Here is a 16749-nt window from a genome sequence, read left to right on the forward strand (position 1 = left end):
TCTTTTCTCTTCCTCTGCAGGAAGGACATTTCCTACTCACCCTTATTTTTCAGCACAGCTTGGGGCAGGGCAGCTTTCACTCTTTAACCTCTTGAAAGCCTACTCACTGCTGGACAAAGAAGTGGGTTACTGTCAGGGCATCAGCTTTGTGGCTGGAGTCCTGCTTCTGCACATGAGCGAAGAGCAAGCCTTTGAAATGCTGAAGTTCCTCATGTATGACCAGGGCTTCCGCAAGCAGTACAGACCTGACATGATGTCGCTGCAGGTGAGGCACACGGGAAGCTGTTCCGAGGAATCGTGGCAGCAGCCCTCTTCTACCTCACAGTTAAGACTGAAAGAAATTGGGACCCATTGTCTTGGAATTTGTGTAAATATGGAGGCGTGTTTTAAGTTCACTGTTTTAGTGTGGGATTTGCTCTTTGGCTAAACCTGTAAGTGTACGACAGTGTGTATGCAGAAAAACTCTTCTATTAAGTTCCTGAAGTGAATAAATAAGCAATTCTAGAAAGTTAGTGGGTGCGTACTCAAGTCTGTCTCCCCTAAGTCTGCAGGTGGCAATCGAGAAAGAATCAAGTCCTCTTAATTCGCTTTTCCTCAACCTGTCAATTGAAAAGAATCATAAATCTTATTTTTAAATCTAAAAATAAAATGTTTTTTCCTTTTACCATGAATGCAGCAGTGGCAGATAGCTGTCATGGTTCTCTTGAACTTACCATGTCTCCCTCCTTTATCTTCATGTCAGATATAGGACCTTCTGGAGGAAAAGGTGTCCAAAGTCAGTGGTTTTTTTCAGTCTGCTTTTCTTAGCATGCACTGCAGAGGCACCATTAACATGTTTTAGCCATTTTCAGTAGGGTATTCGCAGCCACTGTGATCTTCATCCTATTTCAGACTCCCTGTATACACATTTCTCCCTTCTAGTTTAAAGTCTCATTTTTTTAATGTATTGGTTTCTAACAAGCTGTTTAAATTTTATCTATAGATATGGTATCACAAATAGCCACTACTTTTCAGTAAAGTAAACTACTTTCAAGTAAAACTTGTAGTAGTGAAAATATAAAATAAGACTTTAAAGAGAGGAATGTCAGAGTTTGCCTCCTTTGAAATGGGGTAGGCAAGATGCCCAGTTAGTCATAATATTATGCTGTAGATAAGAAGTAAAATATTTTAAAAATGCTTTTCAAATATACTCTTTTCCCTGGTTCCCAAGGATCAGTTTTTACATTTAATATTTTAGGTACCAATCTATAGACAAAAAAGGACTGGGTTTTCACCTTGTGAATATTACAGTAAGTGGTATTTTCTTGAGAAGCAGTGGAGAGGAAGTGGTCCATTTTTCCTCTTTAAGATGAAATTTTTGCTAGGGAAATAGGTAGGGCTTTCCTCTCAGCTTTGGGTTTTCAGGTGTGAGTTCATATGAAGGGTCATCACCAGGATACGTAAATACAGTGATTTGATTCCTAGTTGATGACTATTCATAGGTCTGTTAACATTCCACAAGTCAATGACAATGGAAGGTTTTACTTTTTACTTTTTTTTTTTTTTTTAAGATTTTATTTATTTATTTGACAGAGAAAGAGAGAGAGAGCACGCACAAGCAGGGGGAGCAGCAGGCAGATGGAGAGGGAGAACCAGGCTCAGGGAGCCCGATGTGGGGCTCGATCCCAGGACTCTGGGTTCCTGACCTGAGCTGAAGGCAGGTGCTTAACCGACTGAGCCACCCAGGCGCCCCTTATTTTTTACTTTATTTCTGAAGTTTTTCTATATCTCATGTTGGATAGGAAGCACTGGATGTCCTTGTAAGGAATTAAGTAGGTCTGATTTCCAGAAATAAATTTGATATCTAATATTAAAAATTTTAAAGATGGAAAGTACTTGTGAGTTGTGTTTGATTTAGGTCCATGAATAGAAAGACAGATGCAAGTATCACTTTAAAAATGCAGTGATTTTTTTTTTTTTAAGATTTTATTTATTTATTTGACAGAGAGAGACAGCCAGCGAGACAGGGAACACAAGCAGGGGGAGTGGGAGAGGAAGAAGCAGGCTCCCAGCGGAGAAGCCTGATGTGGGGCTCGATCCCAGAACGCCAGGATCACGCTCTGAGCTGAAGGCAGACGCTTAATGACTGAGCCACCCAGGCGCCCCAAAAAATGCAGTGATTTTTCTTTTTTTCTTAAGATTTTATTTATTTATTTGAGAGAGATAGAAAGAGAAAGAGCATAGAGGAGAGTGAGAGGGAGAAGCAGACTCCCCAATGAGCAGGGAGCCCTACAAGGGGCTTGATCCCAGGACCCTGAGATCACGACCTGAGTGAAGGCAGATGCTTAACCGACTGAGCCATCCAGGTGCCCCAAAATGCAGTGATTTTTCAATTTAAAAATTCATCAATTTGATATCATAAAAACTCATGTAAATTGGATAAATACATTTACATGGCTTGCATCTACCAAGAAATATTTTGTATCTATAATAATGACAGTGAAGTTGTTTTCATCTTTGGCAGCATTTGTTGAGGCTGCAAGATTGGGGACCTTGTTCTAGGAGGATAGAGGTTTTTTCTCTGTAAAGTGAGGTATAACACTTTTCCACTTTCAGGAGCAGAAGGTGTTTTTTATCCAATCAGTATGACTTTCAGAAGTGGAAGCAGCAGTGGGCTTGGATCACTTGATGGGATTTCCGATCACCTGCGTGGTGTGAGCTTGGGCACTGCTGGGTCTTGGCCTCGGTTCCCTTATGTGTGACATGAGGGGTTTGAGGTCTCTTTTAACTTTGTCTCCTCATGTTTTGTGGCTGCTGTTTTTTGTGTTGAGTGTAAAAGCATTGTGTCTTTTATGTGAAGTCTCTGCTCTCCCCTTTTCTCTGTCTTCTCTACCCCTCTCATCTCTTTCCACATTTCCCTCCTCTGGTTCTGCCTCTTTCATCAGAAGATTTGCCATGTTATCTATACTGTAAAACTGAAGAATTACTTAGTCTTAGCAGATGGCATTTTATCATTGAAGTTTCCTTTGAAGGAAGATTGGATTGTGTTTTCATTTGTCTTTTTTCTAAAGAGATTTAATGTAAATCTACCTTGATGGAAGAAATGTTCTAAACCACTAGTTTAGAATGTAGAAAAGGAAAAGCTTCTTAAAAAAAAAAACAACATTTAAGTATACCTTCTGTGTCACAATCCTCACTGAACAAGAACAGAATGTGTTTGACAATATGCTTCTCTTTACTCTGCTAATTAGACTTCTTTGATTTTTGTGCTACCAAAATACTAATTCCTCTGTTGATAGAGCCCAGTATGTCTAGTTTCGAAATTGTAAATGGCCTAAGGGAAATATATGATTTTTCAACATGACTGATTGAGATAATAATCACATTCTTTTAAGCCTTTATGTTTGACTGAATGTAAGCTTCTTGTTTTATAGCTATGACTTCCTGTGGCTCTTTCTTTCCTTTTACAGTGTGTGTGGAACTTAGTTTCCACAGACATGTGTTACAGATAAAGATCAAGCAAATAATTTGCCATATTTATACATTGTACTTTGATTTTTAGTTTTGTGTTCTGGAAACAACAGTTGAATTCACAATATAATTGGTTATTTTAATGCATTTTGTAAAGCTAACTATTTAAGGGTGATATTTTGATGATATTTTCTAGGGAAGTAAGTTGTGCTAGATTTAATAAAATATCGTGTATATTTCACACCAAAATGTCAAACTGATAGAACTGATCAAGGAACCACACTACTCAGTATGTTATCGTGTGGATAAAAATTTAAATTAAAGCACAATTCACAAATTCATTTATTATTTGCTGCCATATGCTGCCTTTATAATGTTTATTTTTTTGAAATACCAATAATCAAGCTGTAGCCAAATAAAATAATTTCTTCTTTTAATGCTAGAGATAGTCAGACTGTACTTTTTTGCTTTAATCTCCTTTGTCATTAAAAAAAAATGCTGCTGGAATACCTTGGATATTGAAAATCCTATCTCAAGCTTCTGGCTCCATAACATTCTAAGCCAGACAGAGTCCTAGCAGCACCAGTTGCCTGGTGGGTCTAAGCCAGAGCTCCATCATAAATCAGATGCTAGGCCCAGCAAATAGAGACAAGCTTTGCTTCTGAACTAAATGTGGTAGATCCTTTTGAATGGAGGCTTTTCCGGAATTGGTCTGAAATTAGAATGGAACTTCCATGAGAGTCCTAGGCCAGGAAATTCTGATTAAATTCCAAAAGCAATGCCTTCCTACATGAGGGAAAATGATCATTTCCATGTATATATGTGATACCAAAACACACATGATAGAGAAACTTGCTCAGTCATCTTAGACGGGCTCTCCTTGACTTGCCTTCTGACCTCAGTTAAGTGAACTTGGACTTCAATATCAACTTTTATATAATAAAAATAAAACACTACTACTTTTATGTATTGAATATATGTGAATTTGTTATTAAATATTAGGGTAATAAAATTAAAGTTAGTGTATTTTATGCACAGATAAATGCATTATATTTTATTTTTCTTCTCCAAATTAACTTTAGATTCAAATGTACCAGCTGTCCAGGCTCCTTCATGACTATCACAGAGATCTCTACAATCATCTTGAAGAAAACGAAATCAGCCCCAGTCTTTATGCTGCCCCCTGGTTCCTCACATTGTTTGCCTCTCAATTTCCACTAGGATTTGTAGCCAGAGTGTTTGGTAAGAGATGCCTATGATCCAATGGAACAGTGTTATTTATTCCAAAGAATGTTCTTCTCGCCATGTGGTGCCCCAATTATTTTATCGTGTGTTACACTGAATAGCAAATTGCTAATGGAATTTAATAAATGTGACTGGCTCTATTCTGAGAGTAATTTAAAACCATATTGGTCTTAAATGAAATTGAAATTAAAAGGGAAAGAAGAATCGGGTCCTGTATTTGAGTAGCTGTGATGGAGCTCTTATTTTCACTTATACCCCAAAATCAGAAGACACTTTTTTAAAAATCCAAACTAAGGACTTACTGTGTATAATTTTCCAGATTTTTTTAAAAAATATTTTATTTATTTATTCGACAGAGATAGAGACAGCCAGCGAGAGAGGGAAAACAAGCAGGGGGAGTGGGAGAGGAAGAAGCAGGCTCATAGTGGAGGAGCCTGATGTGGGGCTCGATCCCATAACGCCGGGATCACGCCCTGAGCCGAAGGCAGACGCTTAACTGCTGTGCCACCCAGGCGCCCCAATTTTCCAGATTTTTATACACATCCTTCTTAGCTCAGTTTTTGTTTTTGTTTTCCCGTTGTCTCCTTCAACACTAATTCAAAACAGAGAGAAACATGTTCTCTGTTTGGGTCAATGGAAGTACCTATATCATTGTGATTTCTAATGACTTTTTAAAAATCTGACTTTTGTTAATAGGATAACTGAAATTCCTGTTTTATTGCTTAAGTGACTCTCCTTGCATGCCAGTGCAGTGGTGGCACCAATCTTTAAGACTGGGTGGCTCAGGGAAAATCCACTAAACACAGGCAGTAAGGCCTGGGGCAAGTTACTGAGTTCCCATCTTGCTTTATCATGATGTTAGGCACCAGGAATAGACCATGACATGCTTTATGCACCCTTTGGGGGTCCTTAAATCTATTCACAAGTCTTTAGTTAGGTTTATCTAAGTCCATTATTTAAGAAACAAAATTTTTTAAAAAAAGAACTCTTCACTAGAGGTTTGTTCTTAAAGATGTTTAGGACCTCAGTGACCTCAGAAAGGGCTCCCACTGTTTTTACATCCTGCTTATCTGGTATCCATGGTGAAAATAGTCAGTATTTGTAACTGTGCCTTTGCTAAATTGGAGCTTTTTGTCAAATTGTGAGTATTGGCCCGATTGTAGGTCATTACCAGCATTAGAAAAAAATGAGCTAGAATGGAATACAATGAAAATATCAGAGTGTAACAAATAGTAAGGACAAATATTTGGAGAAGCTTCAGTTTTGAAGATATGTGTGTAATATGTATACATATACCAGATTACAATGTATTTTGTCTTTCTTATTGGGGGCTCTGGTTTAAAAAGTTAAACACCGTATTAGTGTAATATAATCTGTGGACAAAGTGCAGCAAAAGAGCAAAATCAAAATGTGCAGAATCAAATGTTCACCGAATTTCTCTTCTTTATTGAAATACTTGATTGGTTCTCTTCAGTTAAGTTTTTGGGTGGAGTTTGGGTTCCTATTCTTGGGTCTTTTAAAATCCTTTCATTCATTAGAAATATATATACATATATATGTATATATATTTCTTGGGATATATATTTTTTTCTTCTCAGAATAATTTATCAAATCAAAATGATAAAACGATGTTTGAAAGCTTCTCTCTTTGGCTTATGCTTGGGAGTGTGATATCAGAATTCAAGAAACAAACCTCCACAAGTCTTTTTTTTTTTTTTTTTAAGATTTATTTATTTGACAGAGAGAGAGAGAGACAGCCAGCGAGAGAGGGAACACAAGCAGGGGGAGTGGGAGAGGAAGAAGCAGGCTTCCAGCGGAGGAGCCCGATGCGGGGCTCAATGCGGGGCTCGATCCCATAACGCCGGGATCATGCCCTGAGCCAAAGGCAGATGCTTAACGACTGAGCCACCCAGGCGCCCCCACAAGTCTATTTTTTTACAATGAGAATATGACTGATGTCATCAGCTCTGCAGTAGCTGCTCAGTCCTTTTCTTTGAATTAGGGAAAGGGAAAGATGCATGAGCGGAAGTTCACAGTTTCCTATCTTTTAAAGACTCCCTGTTGCTTATTACTGATTCTAGAGTGGCAAAGATTGAAACTTTCATATAGAAATATTTGGTACTTTCAAAGCTATTGCCTGTTTGTACTTGTTAGGAAATGGAGATCAGAGTCAGGGTAGCTTTTCCTTTGTTCTCTTTTACTTCTGATTTAGGTTATATATTGCTTTTCATTTTTCCTTTAAAGTTTTTTTAATTCCTGCTCTGATATAGGTTTAATTGCGTATTAACTTGATCATTTATTTTTTTTATTGTAATGAGAGTTTAAATAGTACTAATTGGTTATGTTGATTTGTTTTCATATTCCCTTTGTGAAGAAAAATCAAAGTATCAGTTGAATAAGCATCTTTAGGTCTACCTAGTCTCCGTTAAATTTGCCACTAAAAATTATAAATACATAGACAAACAGCTATATAATTAACCTTTTTTTCTCTTTATTTTGGCCTAATCTGAGATTCCCAAATAAGTAAGAAAAATACTTAAACATCTGTTTGTTTCAGCCATATTATTATTTTTTTAAATCTAGGTGATCTCAACCATATTCTTTTACAGAATATTCCATGGTTCCACTGCAGTAGTTAAAAACAACAACAATCACAAGAAACACAAAAAGCCATTAGCACAAAGAGTACACTTTTTACAATAGGGGATGCATAATTTTGATCATGAAATTGTATCTCTCTCTCTCTCTCTCTTTTTTTTTTTAGATATTATTTTTCTTCAGGGAACTGAAGTTATATTTAAGGTTGCACTCAGTCTGCTGAGCAGCCAGGAGACACTTATAATGGAATGTGAAAACTTTGAAAGTATTGTCGAATTTCTTAAAACCACACTACCTGATATGAATATATCTGAAATGGAAAAAATTATCACCCAGGTATGATTAAAATGATAATAATAAGATGTAAGGTCACTCAGCAGTTTCTCCACTATATATTAAATGCATTAGCATAAAGACTGAGTTTTGTTTGATAGATTTTTTTATTTGATCAGATATATTTTATTTGGAAATGAGATTATCATGGAATTTCAACATTGTGACATTTTCTGTGTGGCTGTACACAGGAAAAGTGGTTCAGTGCTATGTAAGGAGTGTTTGGTGAATCTTTCAATTTAGACCAGTGCTAAGACTAAAGGCAGAGCTGACAGAGTTAGCAAGACCTAATAAATAAAATTAAAAAAATAAATGAGACCCACTTATCTTTGGCGATACTCTGTCTTAAAATACATAAGGAGTACACGTGGCAAGAGCCTAGGCTTTGGAATTAGACAGTATTGGGTTTGCAAAATGTTCTCTTTTATTAGTTGGTGGGCTTGTACACATCTCCCTAATCTTCTGAACTCTAGTATTCTCCCTTCTAAATAGGACAGTACTGATCTGAGAGGTTTTGTGAGGCGTAAGTGCAGGGAAGAGTTTATCTTCAATGATTCAAACAGGTGCCTTTTTATAGAGGTTGGGGCAGGGTTAAGAGAACCAAATGTGGATATCCGAGTGCCCAGGAACTAGTAACGAAGACAGATCTAATCATGTTACCAGGCCCAGTGAGTGCCAAAACTGTGCAGGAGGGGATTCTGGAGGGTTTTGTGCTCTTGGTGAGCCAGGCAAGGAAGGAGCAAGGAAGAAAGACCAGCCTCTTCCTCCTTCTCTTTCTGATCTCCTGCTGGCTGCTCTTTTGGGCCATACCTAACCAGAGCCAGCAAGAAAGGAGGTCTGAAAGGGGGATGCAAGTCACAAGGGTCTGTTTCCCAGGTCCAGCAGAATAGATGAGGGCAGAGAACGGAGCTTGGAAACAAATGGAGAATAATCAGTACACCATGTATCTAGTCCCTGGCTCTTCATAGGGACTCGGTTAAGTGGTAGTTATATGTTGATGGTGCTCGGATGACATGAACAAGCTTAAGATTCGTCGATGACGGCTTTAGGAGTATTGATAAAATTTACCAGTTTCCTAGAGGCACTTGGGATAGCAGATAAAAGAGTTTAGAGCAAGAGAAAGGGAATTTGACATCGTGTTCTGCTGCCTTGCTACCTTTTAGCTGTGTGACTTTGGGCAAGTTTTAAGCTCTCTGAGTCTCAGCTTCTTCCCTTACAAAATGAGAACAACAATGATGATCCTGTTACTTTTTCATATTGTTTTTAGGAGCAAATTTAACCAATTAGGTTGAAGAATTTTAAACACTGTAATTCACACAATATCATGAACTCTGATTCTATGACATGTAAAAGTCTCTTTTATAGAATCTAAGTCAAAAGCAGATTATTCTGTAAACATCTATGAACACATTTTGTTAAAATGCTCTGTAAGCTGAAAAGTGTAGTTTTTATTTACCTATGTACTTGTTTATTAATTCTTCAGAAATATCTTTTTGAACTGGCAAGCATTCAGAGATTGTGCTTGTAGAGAAGTGACAATCTGATTTGAAGTCAGATCACCTCTCTTCTAAAATTAATGAGGGAATCACGTGGCTTTAGAGATTATTGCTAGGATGAATGGATAGAATTTATAGGTAGATTTGGACTTGATATGAGAGATCTTGCTAATAATTAGAGTTGATTTAATATGGCATGGATTGTTGATATAAAAGGAGACATTGATGAGCTTTATTTAAAATACGGTCACTGTAAAAATGCCAATAATGCAGAAAAGCACAAAGGAAAAAATAAAAATGAAAGAAAACATACTAAACACATCTCTGCTTATATATAAATATTAAGTGAAATCATATTATACATGCTGTTATGTAACCTGCTTTTTAATTGAAGTATATATGGAGTACTGGACATTTCTCCATGCCAATAAATATAGATCCATGCTATCATTTTTAATGGTTGGTCACAGTCCATTATGTCCATGGTTTCCAACTAGGTAGGGAAAAAGTGATGCTTGTTTGAGAGGGATGACCAGCTTCTTTAGATAATTCATTTAAATTCTAAGATTTGAGTACCTATGATGGTAGTAGTCAGGCTTGTGGTTTCTTTTCTCCCCATAGTGTTAGCGTAGACATTATTGCTTAAATGACAGCTGCTGCCTCTTCTTCCCTTGCAAGTTTAGACTAAGGAGGCATTACCTGTCCACTAACTTCTAAGCAAATTGTCTTCCTACTTGGTGGCAATTTGGGAGAGCAGAGGCAGCCCTGATTAATCCCTACAGCTCTATACAGTGCGCAGGGTAGGCAGTTATGAAGATTCTCTGCGTGGTAGACTATGTTACTCCTAAGAGGCCCACGTGGATTAGCAAATGGATGAAAATATTTAGTATGAGTCCTGTCTGCCCTATTGACAAATTATTAGATGTGTTTTTGGTCTCTTTACTATAGAAATACCCTATGCAATTTTGCTTGCTAATCAGCAAGATTATCTCTAACATAGGTTAAGAATTACTCAGTAACTACTGTTATTTATCTGGTATGCTACATTGTTAGAGAGTTAGCAGATTATGTATATTTTGGTTGCAAAATACCCTTGAGCATTAACTTGTTCTAGTGTCTTGGCCTCATTACAAGAATGTTTCCATTGTGTAGAAATAATCTATTTGTCCATATATAGACAGTCATAGCTGTTATTCTTCCTTTTGATATGCCATACCATTCCTCATTAGTATTTGGAAATCGATACGAAGCACACCAGATACACAGGCTGTATTTTGGTATACATACTAAAGGCCAGACTAACCCATGGTGTTTTCACGGCAGGTTTTTGAGATGGATATTTCTAAACAGTTACATGCCTATGAGGTGGAGTATCATGTGCTACAGGACGAGCTTCAGGAATCATCATATGCCTGTGAGGATACTGAACCTATGGAGAAGCTGGAGAGGGCCAACAGCCAACTGAAAAGACAAAACATGGATCTCCTAGAAAAGTTACAGGTACAGAGATAAAGATTTGCTCAAAAAAGCACTTGACTGCCTCCTGAATGCACAGAACTATACCAAGAATGATAGAGATGTGATGCGGATTGAACCATTGCCGACAGGGTCTGTGGGTCAGACTGTGTGCAAGTGTTCTGGGGGCTACAAATGCACATATCAACCTAAATATCACCTGGGAGAGAAAATGTACGCTCACAAAATATTAAATGGCAATTCAAAGCAGAATCTGGTTAAATACCTGGAGGGTGTTAACACGTATTTGGCTAAGTTCAAGGGCGGAGGGGTTGAATATGGGAAATTGGGAAAGCTCTGGAGGACTTGGGGCTTTAGCTGGACTCTGAGGGACTGGTGGGAGAAAAGAGTTGGGGGGTTGGTATAAATAAGGAAGATGGGGCAGAGCAGCAGAGGACGCTTGGGGTCAGTTTAAGATGTTTGTTGGGGAAAGGTGTGATAAATGTGATGGAGGTGAAACTACTGATAACTTTCAGTGTCAAGCAGAAGAGCATGGCTTTAATCCTTTTGAGAGGAAAATCTCTCACAGCTTTTAAGCTGTACTTTAGAAAGAACAATCTGGAAACATTGATGAGTACAGATTCGCATGGGGAGAGAAGGTATAGAGACTAGCTAGAAATCACTTGCAGAAATCTGGGGACAGTAAGAATTGTCTAGAGTAAAACTCACTGAAATGGAAAGAAAAGGAGGCATTTTTGAGAGAATCAACTGAAAACATGTAACACATAGTCCCTGCCATCAGGAGTTTACAATTACTTGGGAATATAAAATACTATGTATTTATTTATAAATGCACATTTACAGATTCAATAAGCAAGTTAGTATAAACTAATATTCCACATCTGCAACTTGTATGATGTCAGCTGTGTATCCAGACCCAGAGGGGCAGGGCTTAAGAGTGATCAGTGGAGGGGATGTTAGAAAGGGGACCTTCTGGGGCGCCTGGGTGGCACAGCAGTTAAGCGTCTGCCTTCGGCTCAGGGCGTGATCCCGGCGTTATGGGATCGAGCCCCACATCAGGCTCCTCCGCTATGAGTCTGCTTCTTCCTCTCCCACTCCCCCTGCTTGTGTTTCCTCTCTCATTGGCTATCTCTATCTCTGTCGAATAAATAAATAAAATCTTTAAAAAAAAAAAAAAAAGAAAGGGGACCTTCTGGGAGGTGGGGGAGATGAGTTCTGAGTTGGAGCTTAAGTGCCTAATGGCTACTTGGTTTTTATCTACCCCCCACTTCCCAACATGACACCTGTTCCCAAACTAGAGAATACTAAAACTCTGCTTCTGTGTGGTGAGTCCCCTGACAGGAATGGCTAGGAGAGAAAGGCTTAGAAACAAGGGTTTCTACTCTCCAGAGTAATTGCTCCCCAAGGATAGGAACACTGACTTACTTCATTTCATCTTATATTAGCTCCTGTCCACAGAAAACTGTATGCCTATTCAAAGAGCAACACTATTTTCAAAAAGAAAAACAGTTGATGCTTCGATGGTGATTAATTGAGCCCTTCCCTATTAGGGAAAGTGGGTTTGCACCTGCTTTATATTATAATGACTTTTATTAATAGTTATAGACTTTTTCATTGATGGTTAAATGTCATTATCACGTCTTGGTTCCCAAGTTATGTGGGAACCCCTGACAGCCACTGAAACTGATAGGATCCCAAGTATGTGTTTAGAAAATCCTGTATTTCTAGTCAGAGAGTGGAAAGCCTCTTTCAGCACCTCCGGGCAGCGTCAGAATTCTCCTGTTTCTCCTTCAGCCAGATCCCACTCACTCCAGGGGAATACAGTGAGGCCCCCACCATGGTGGGATGCTGATTTAATAGTGCATTTTTGTTGTATTCACTGAAATGAGATGTTCTTTGTCAGTACTACATTTGTATTTTTGAGAAACTGCGAAATCTCCATGTCACAGAGAGTTTCGAAGTATTTGCTTCACATACTATTTTATTAAGTAATACGATATGATGGGTTAATATCCGTAAGGTCTGGCTGCTGTTCTGATGAGGAACCAGAGTCTTCAGATTTTTTGGCTGGAGGAATTTGCATTTGTTTTTCTTTCCCCCAAACAGATAGCTCATGCTAAAATCCAGACCTTGGAATCCAATCTGGAAAACCTTCTGACCAGAGAGACCAAAATGAAGTCTTTAATCCGGACTCTGGAGCAAGAGAAAATGGCTTATCAAAAGACAGTGGATCAAATCCGGAAGCTGCTGCCAGCCGATGCGCTCGCCAATTGCGAATCATTGCTAAGAGACCTCAACTGCAACCCTAACAACAAAGCCAAGACAGGAAACAAGCCATAATTGAAGAAGCGCCACGTCAGCGGAACGTGCTCTTAGGATGGTGAAGAAGGGAAGTGTCTGCGTGCTGCTGGCCCAACGCTGGACACCGGAGCTGACGGAACCGCTGGAGTCTGGTGCTGAGCCCTAGTGCTAGAGGGTGGACCTCACTCTCATTAGAGCACGCCAATCCTAAGCCATTGTACATATGTAGACTGGTTTTTTGTTGTTGACTATGTACATAGAAATAAAATGGACGTAAAGAGTTCACGCTTTCAGATCAAAGGATTAGATGTATATTTAGAGTAATTTTTTAAATCAAAACTTCATGAAATCCACACCAAAGGGAAGTTAAAATGAAATTCCCCTTGGACATAGGTGAAATCGTTTTGTCTTTGTAGTGAAACAAAGCTAGAGCATCTTTGTATATTGAAATATACTTGAAAAAAATGAATGTATTTTTTTCTCCAAAGAACAGCATGTTTCACTCAATGGTGGAGAGGTAGAAACATTTGTGTAACTTTATGTATATCTGTCTTAAAATCTACTGACATTATGTATATCTGAGGAAAATGACTGATTGCCAATCATGCTCCTATGGGTTTTTCAGGAAGGTGGGGGCCTTCCTCCCTCCCCCGCCCCTCGCTTTGTGCCAACTAGCATGTTGTGTCTACATGCATTTTGAGTCAGGTTAGGCATTACTTTGGACATGCATAAGGAGAAAGCAAGACGTGATAGTGGAGTCTACCCACCCAGCTCAGGGTGAAAAAAAATGTTAGTAATTTCCCAGCAGATTAGACCAGCATTGTTACTCAAACTAAAAATATCAGGCCTCCACAATTTAATTTAGGACCTAAATTGTCTAGATCAACTTTCTACTTTTTATTTAAATTACTCCTTACAGTCATGAATGGACTCCTTTTTACTTGGTGCCGTAGTTGGTGACAAGGATTTGTCATTTTCCTACCTACAGGAGCTCCTAATTTAGTTCTCTCTACCTTAAATGAAAAATAAGGAAATTATGATTGGTTTTCTAAAGATAATATGCTGTGTTGAGACACTTTTTTTTTTTTTTTTTTTTTTTTGCCAATTGACCGAATCTAATAAGCTCTGAATCATCTTTCCCTTGTATGTGAAAGTTGGTGAGAACTGTGAAATGTTTAAGAATAAACTGTTGACATCCATTGGAGAGAAGTGGAATGTGGCACCAAGCCCTTCTAAGACCTACTTCTGTGTTTGAACTCCCAGCTTCCTCAGCCTATGGCTTAGCAGAGGACATTCATGCATGCTGGGTATATGGAAGGAAAGTAATTTTCAGAGTACACATGCAGTTCTCCATTTCAGAGATGATTCTATGATAGTGCCTCTGAAAGCTGATGCAGCATTTTTGCCTTTCCAAATGATATTTATCATCACTGCTTTTTGCAGTACTTATTACAGATGGATTACTTGGGATAATTTTCTTCAGAGGGAGTTTTTTATTCACTAGCTACAGTGTATTATAGGATAGAAGGGCAAAGCTCTCCAGGTTTGGGAAAACCTTGAAGAGCCAATGATAAACATCTGAACCCCTGCCTCTACACCATTACTCAGTATAAATATAATGATTCTTGTTACAAATCAGCATGCCCTCTAATCCAGGCAGTTTTTTAATAAAGTCTTATTGGTAAAGTTAATGTAATTTCTAGTTCTAGGAAATGTGAATTCTAGGTCCCCTATTAAGTTGGGGTTACCAACTGATTTATTGCTTGGATTCCCTCAAATTTCTCTATTTGTAGGAGAGGTTTTTCCTACGAGGAATATGACAGATATTATCTGGTTACTGTCTGGTATGAAAATTACCTTATGTGTGTGATATACAGGTGGTAGCCAAAGAATCTTTAAGGTGGGAAAAGACACTTTTCCTTTCAGTTCAGTTTCAAGTAAATTTTATTCTGGATATTCAAAGTCAGCGTTATGAGTTGTGTTACAGTGTTCAGAGATTAAAGTCTTGGATACAGTATTTCTTCTGAAACTGAATTTTCTTTTTCTTTTGTGATTTTTTTAAATGTTGCACCAGTTATGCTCATGCATTGTTACATCTTCATCTAATTAATGTAACGTCTAGTTCATTTCCAATAAATACATTGCTACGGTTTCCTTGGTGTATTGGTTTTTGTTTATAACAGGAAAGAAGATGTTCTTGGTTAGAGTTCTTTACAAAATCTGTATGGGCTGGATTATTGCTACTTAGAATTGCTTCAATGATAACTATTTTTAATATAATCAGAAAACAAAGGTAATTTATGGAAATATTTATGAAAGTCCATTGTCAGTTACCAATTTTCAACTTCTTTCCCAGTGGAGCCTTTTGCTGATGAATATGAAAAAAAAAAAAAAGACAACCACACTGACAGATTTGCATTCTCTTCCTTTTGTTTTCTATGCCTCTTCATAGATAGCAAGGGAGAGAAGGAGGATAAGAAAATATAATTTTTAAAAAATTGGGTTAGCTTCCAAATAATTAAGAATACTTATTGATGGATTTGATGTGAATGTGTTTATATTATATGTCTTCAGAATATTCTCAAATATATTTATAATCCAATCCAAGTATGTTGGATCATCTTGCTAACTTTAGGACTAAAACTTTTATTAGATATTTTGCATTACAGATAGTAAACACTTTGAGTGTCAGTGTAGGCTTACATAGTATGGTCTCTTAATATCCATGTTCACTCACCCATTTTATGACCATTTCACCAACTTGTTTTCACTGTGCTAGATTAAGAATAGGAAATCTGTCATCTGAAGTATTTGGTCCTCTACCTTAATGAGTCACTCTTATTGGCTGTGATATATTGAGAAAAGCAGTAGATTTAAGGTGGGAAGTTATAGATCTGAGTCTTGGTTCCATCACTTTTATTTATTCATTCAACAAATAGTTTTTGTAAGCCAAGCTAGATGCTGAGTATTCAGAGGTGGAGAAGGTACAGTCCTTGTCCTTAATGCACTCGCAGTCTAGTGGCAAGGGGATAATTAGGATAAACAAGAGAATTTATACTATTACAGGTACGCAAAGTAATCCCGATGAGAGTCATTTCACTCAGCCTGGACTGGAGGGACTGGCAGCACTGGAAATAGGTGTCAAAAGTGTTTGGAGGAAGTGACGCTTGACCTGAATCTAGAAGAGCCAGTAGAAGGTGAGTAAGCTGTGTTAACCAGGAGATGAATGAGAGAGGATGGTATATTTCTGAAATCACAACTCATTAATGCTGAAGTACAGTTAGTGCTCCCATGGGAGAGAGGTGGGAGATGAGTCTCCTGACAAACACAGACTGTATCATGAAGATCTTAGTGACAGAGTTTGGACTTAGTTTGTCACTTAGTGACAAACCTTGTGACAGAGTTTGGATTCTACCTAGAGAGAAATGGGAGCTGTTAAAGTCCAGTAACCTGGAGAGAGACACAATTGGATTTGCTCTAATCTAAACCCAATTTCTACACTGGACAGAAACTAGGAAATGGGAGACTGTTTGGTGATTTTCATAAAAATCTAGGCCAGAAAAAAAAATAAATACTTTAATTAAATAAAATTAAATTAAATACTAAAAGCCTGAGCTAGAGCAGTGTTGGGGAAGCAAGTCAGTGTAGACTTCTGTCTCTCTGACAGTTAGTCACTGAAACCTGCTAGTTTTATCTGCAAAATATTTGCCCATTTTCCAATATCTGCCCATTGCAGCTACTTCATTCATCTCCTTGCTCTGGTGGGTTAAAATGAGATCATTTCCCATTTCTGGGGGACAAACTCCTAAGTCACAGATATTGAACTACTTTTTGTTTTGTTGACTTAGAA

At 38.0% G+C, this 16749-nt stretch overlaps 1 protein-coding gene across 4 annotated transcripts in view; it reads left to right on the forward strand.

Annotated features, from left to right (window-relative positions):
* The window catches only part of TBC1D4 (TBC1 domain family member 4), a 181978-nt gene extending 166927 nt beyond the window's left edge, over nt 1-15051 (forward strand). For all 4 annotated transcript variants that reach the window (XM_045811042.2, XM_087865086.1, XM_087865087.1 and 1 more), the window contains 5 exons: nt 21-265; nt 4533-4692; nt 7460-7629; nt 10446-10622; nt 12705-15051. In XM_045811042.2, coding sequence (XP_045666998.2) covers nt 21-265; nt 4533-4692; nt 7460-7629; nt 10446-10622; nt 12705-12938 — 986 coding nt within the window. In that variant the 3' untranslated portion in view covers nt 12939-15051. The remainder of the gene's footprint in view (nt 1-20; nt 266-4532; nt 4693-7459; nt 7630-10445; nt 10623-12704) is intronic.
* The last annotated feature ends 1698 nt before the right edge of the window (nt 15052-16749 follow it).

Source organism: Ursus americanus, chromosome 10 (assembly GCF_024610735.1).
Source record: "Ursus americanus isolate L20-20 chromosome 10, mUrsAme1.1.p, whole genome shotgun sequence".
Lineage (NCBI taxonomy): Eukaryota > Metazoa > Chordata > Mammalia > Carnivora > Ursidae > Ursus > Ursus americanus.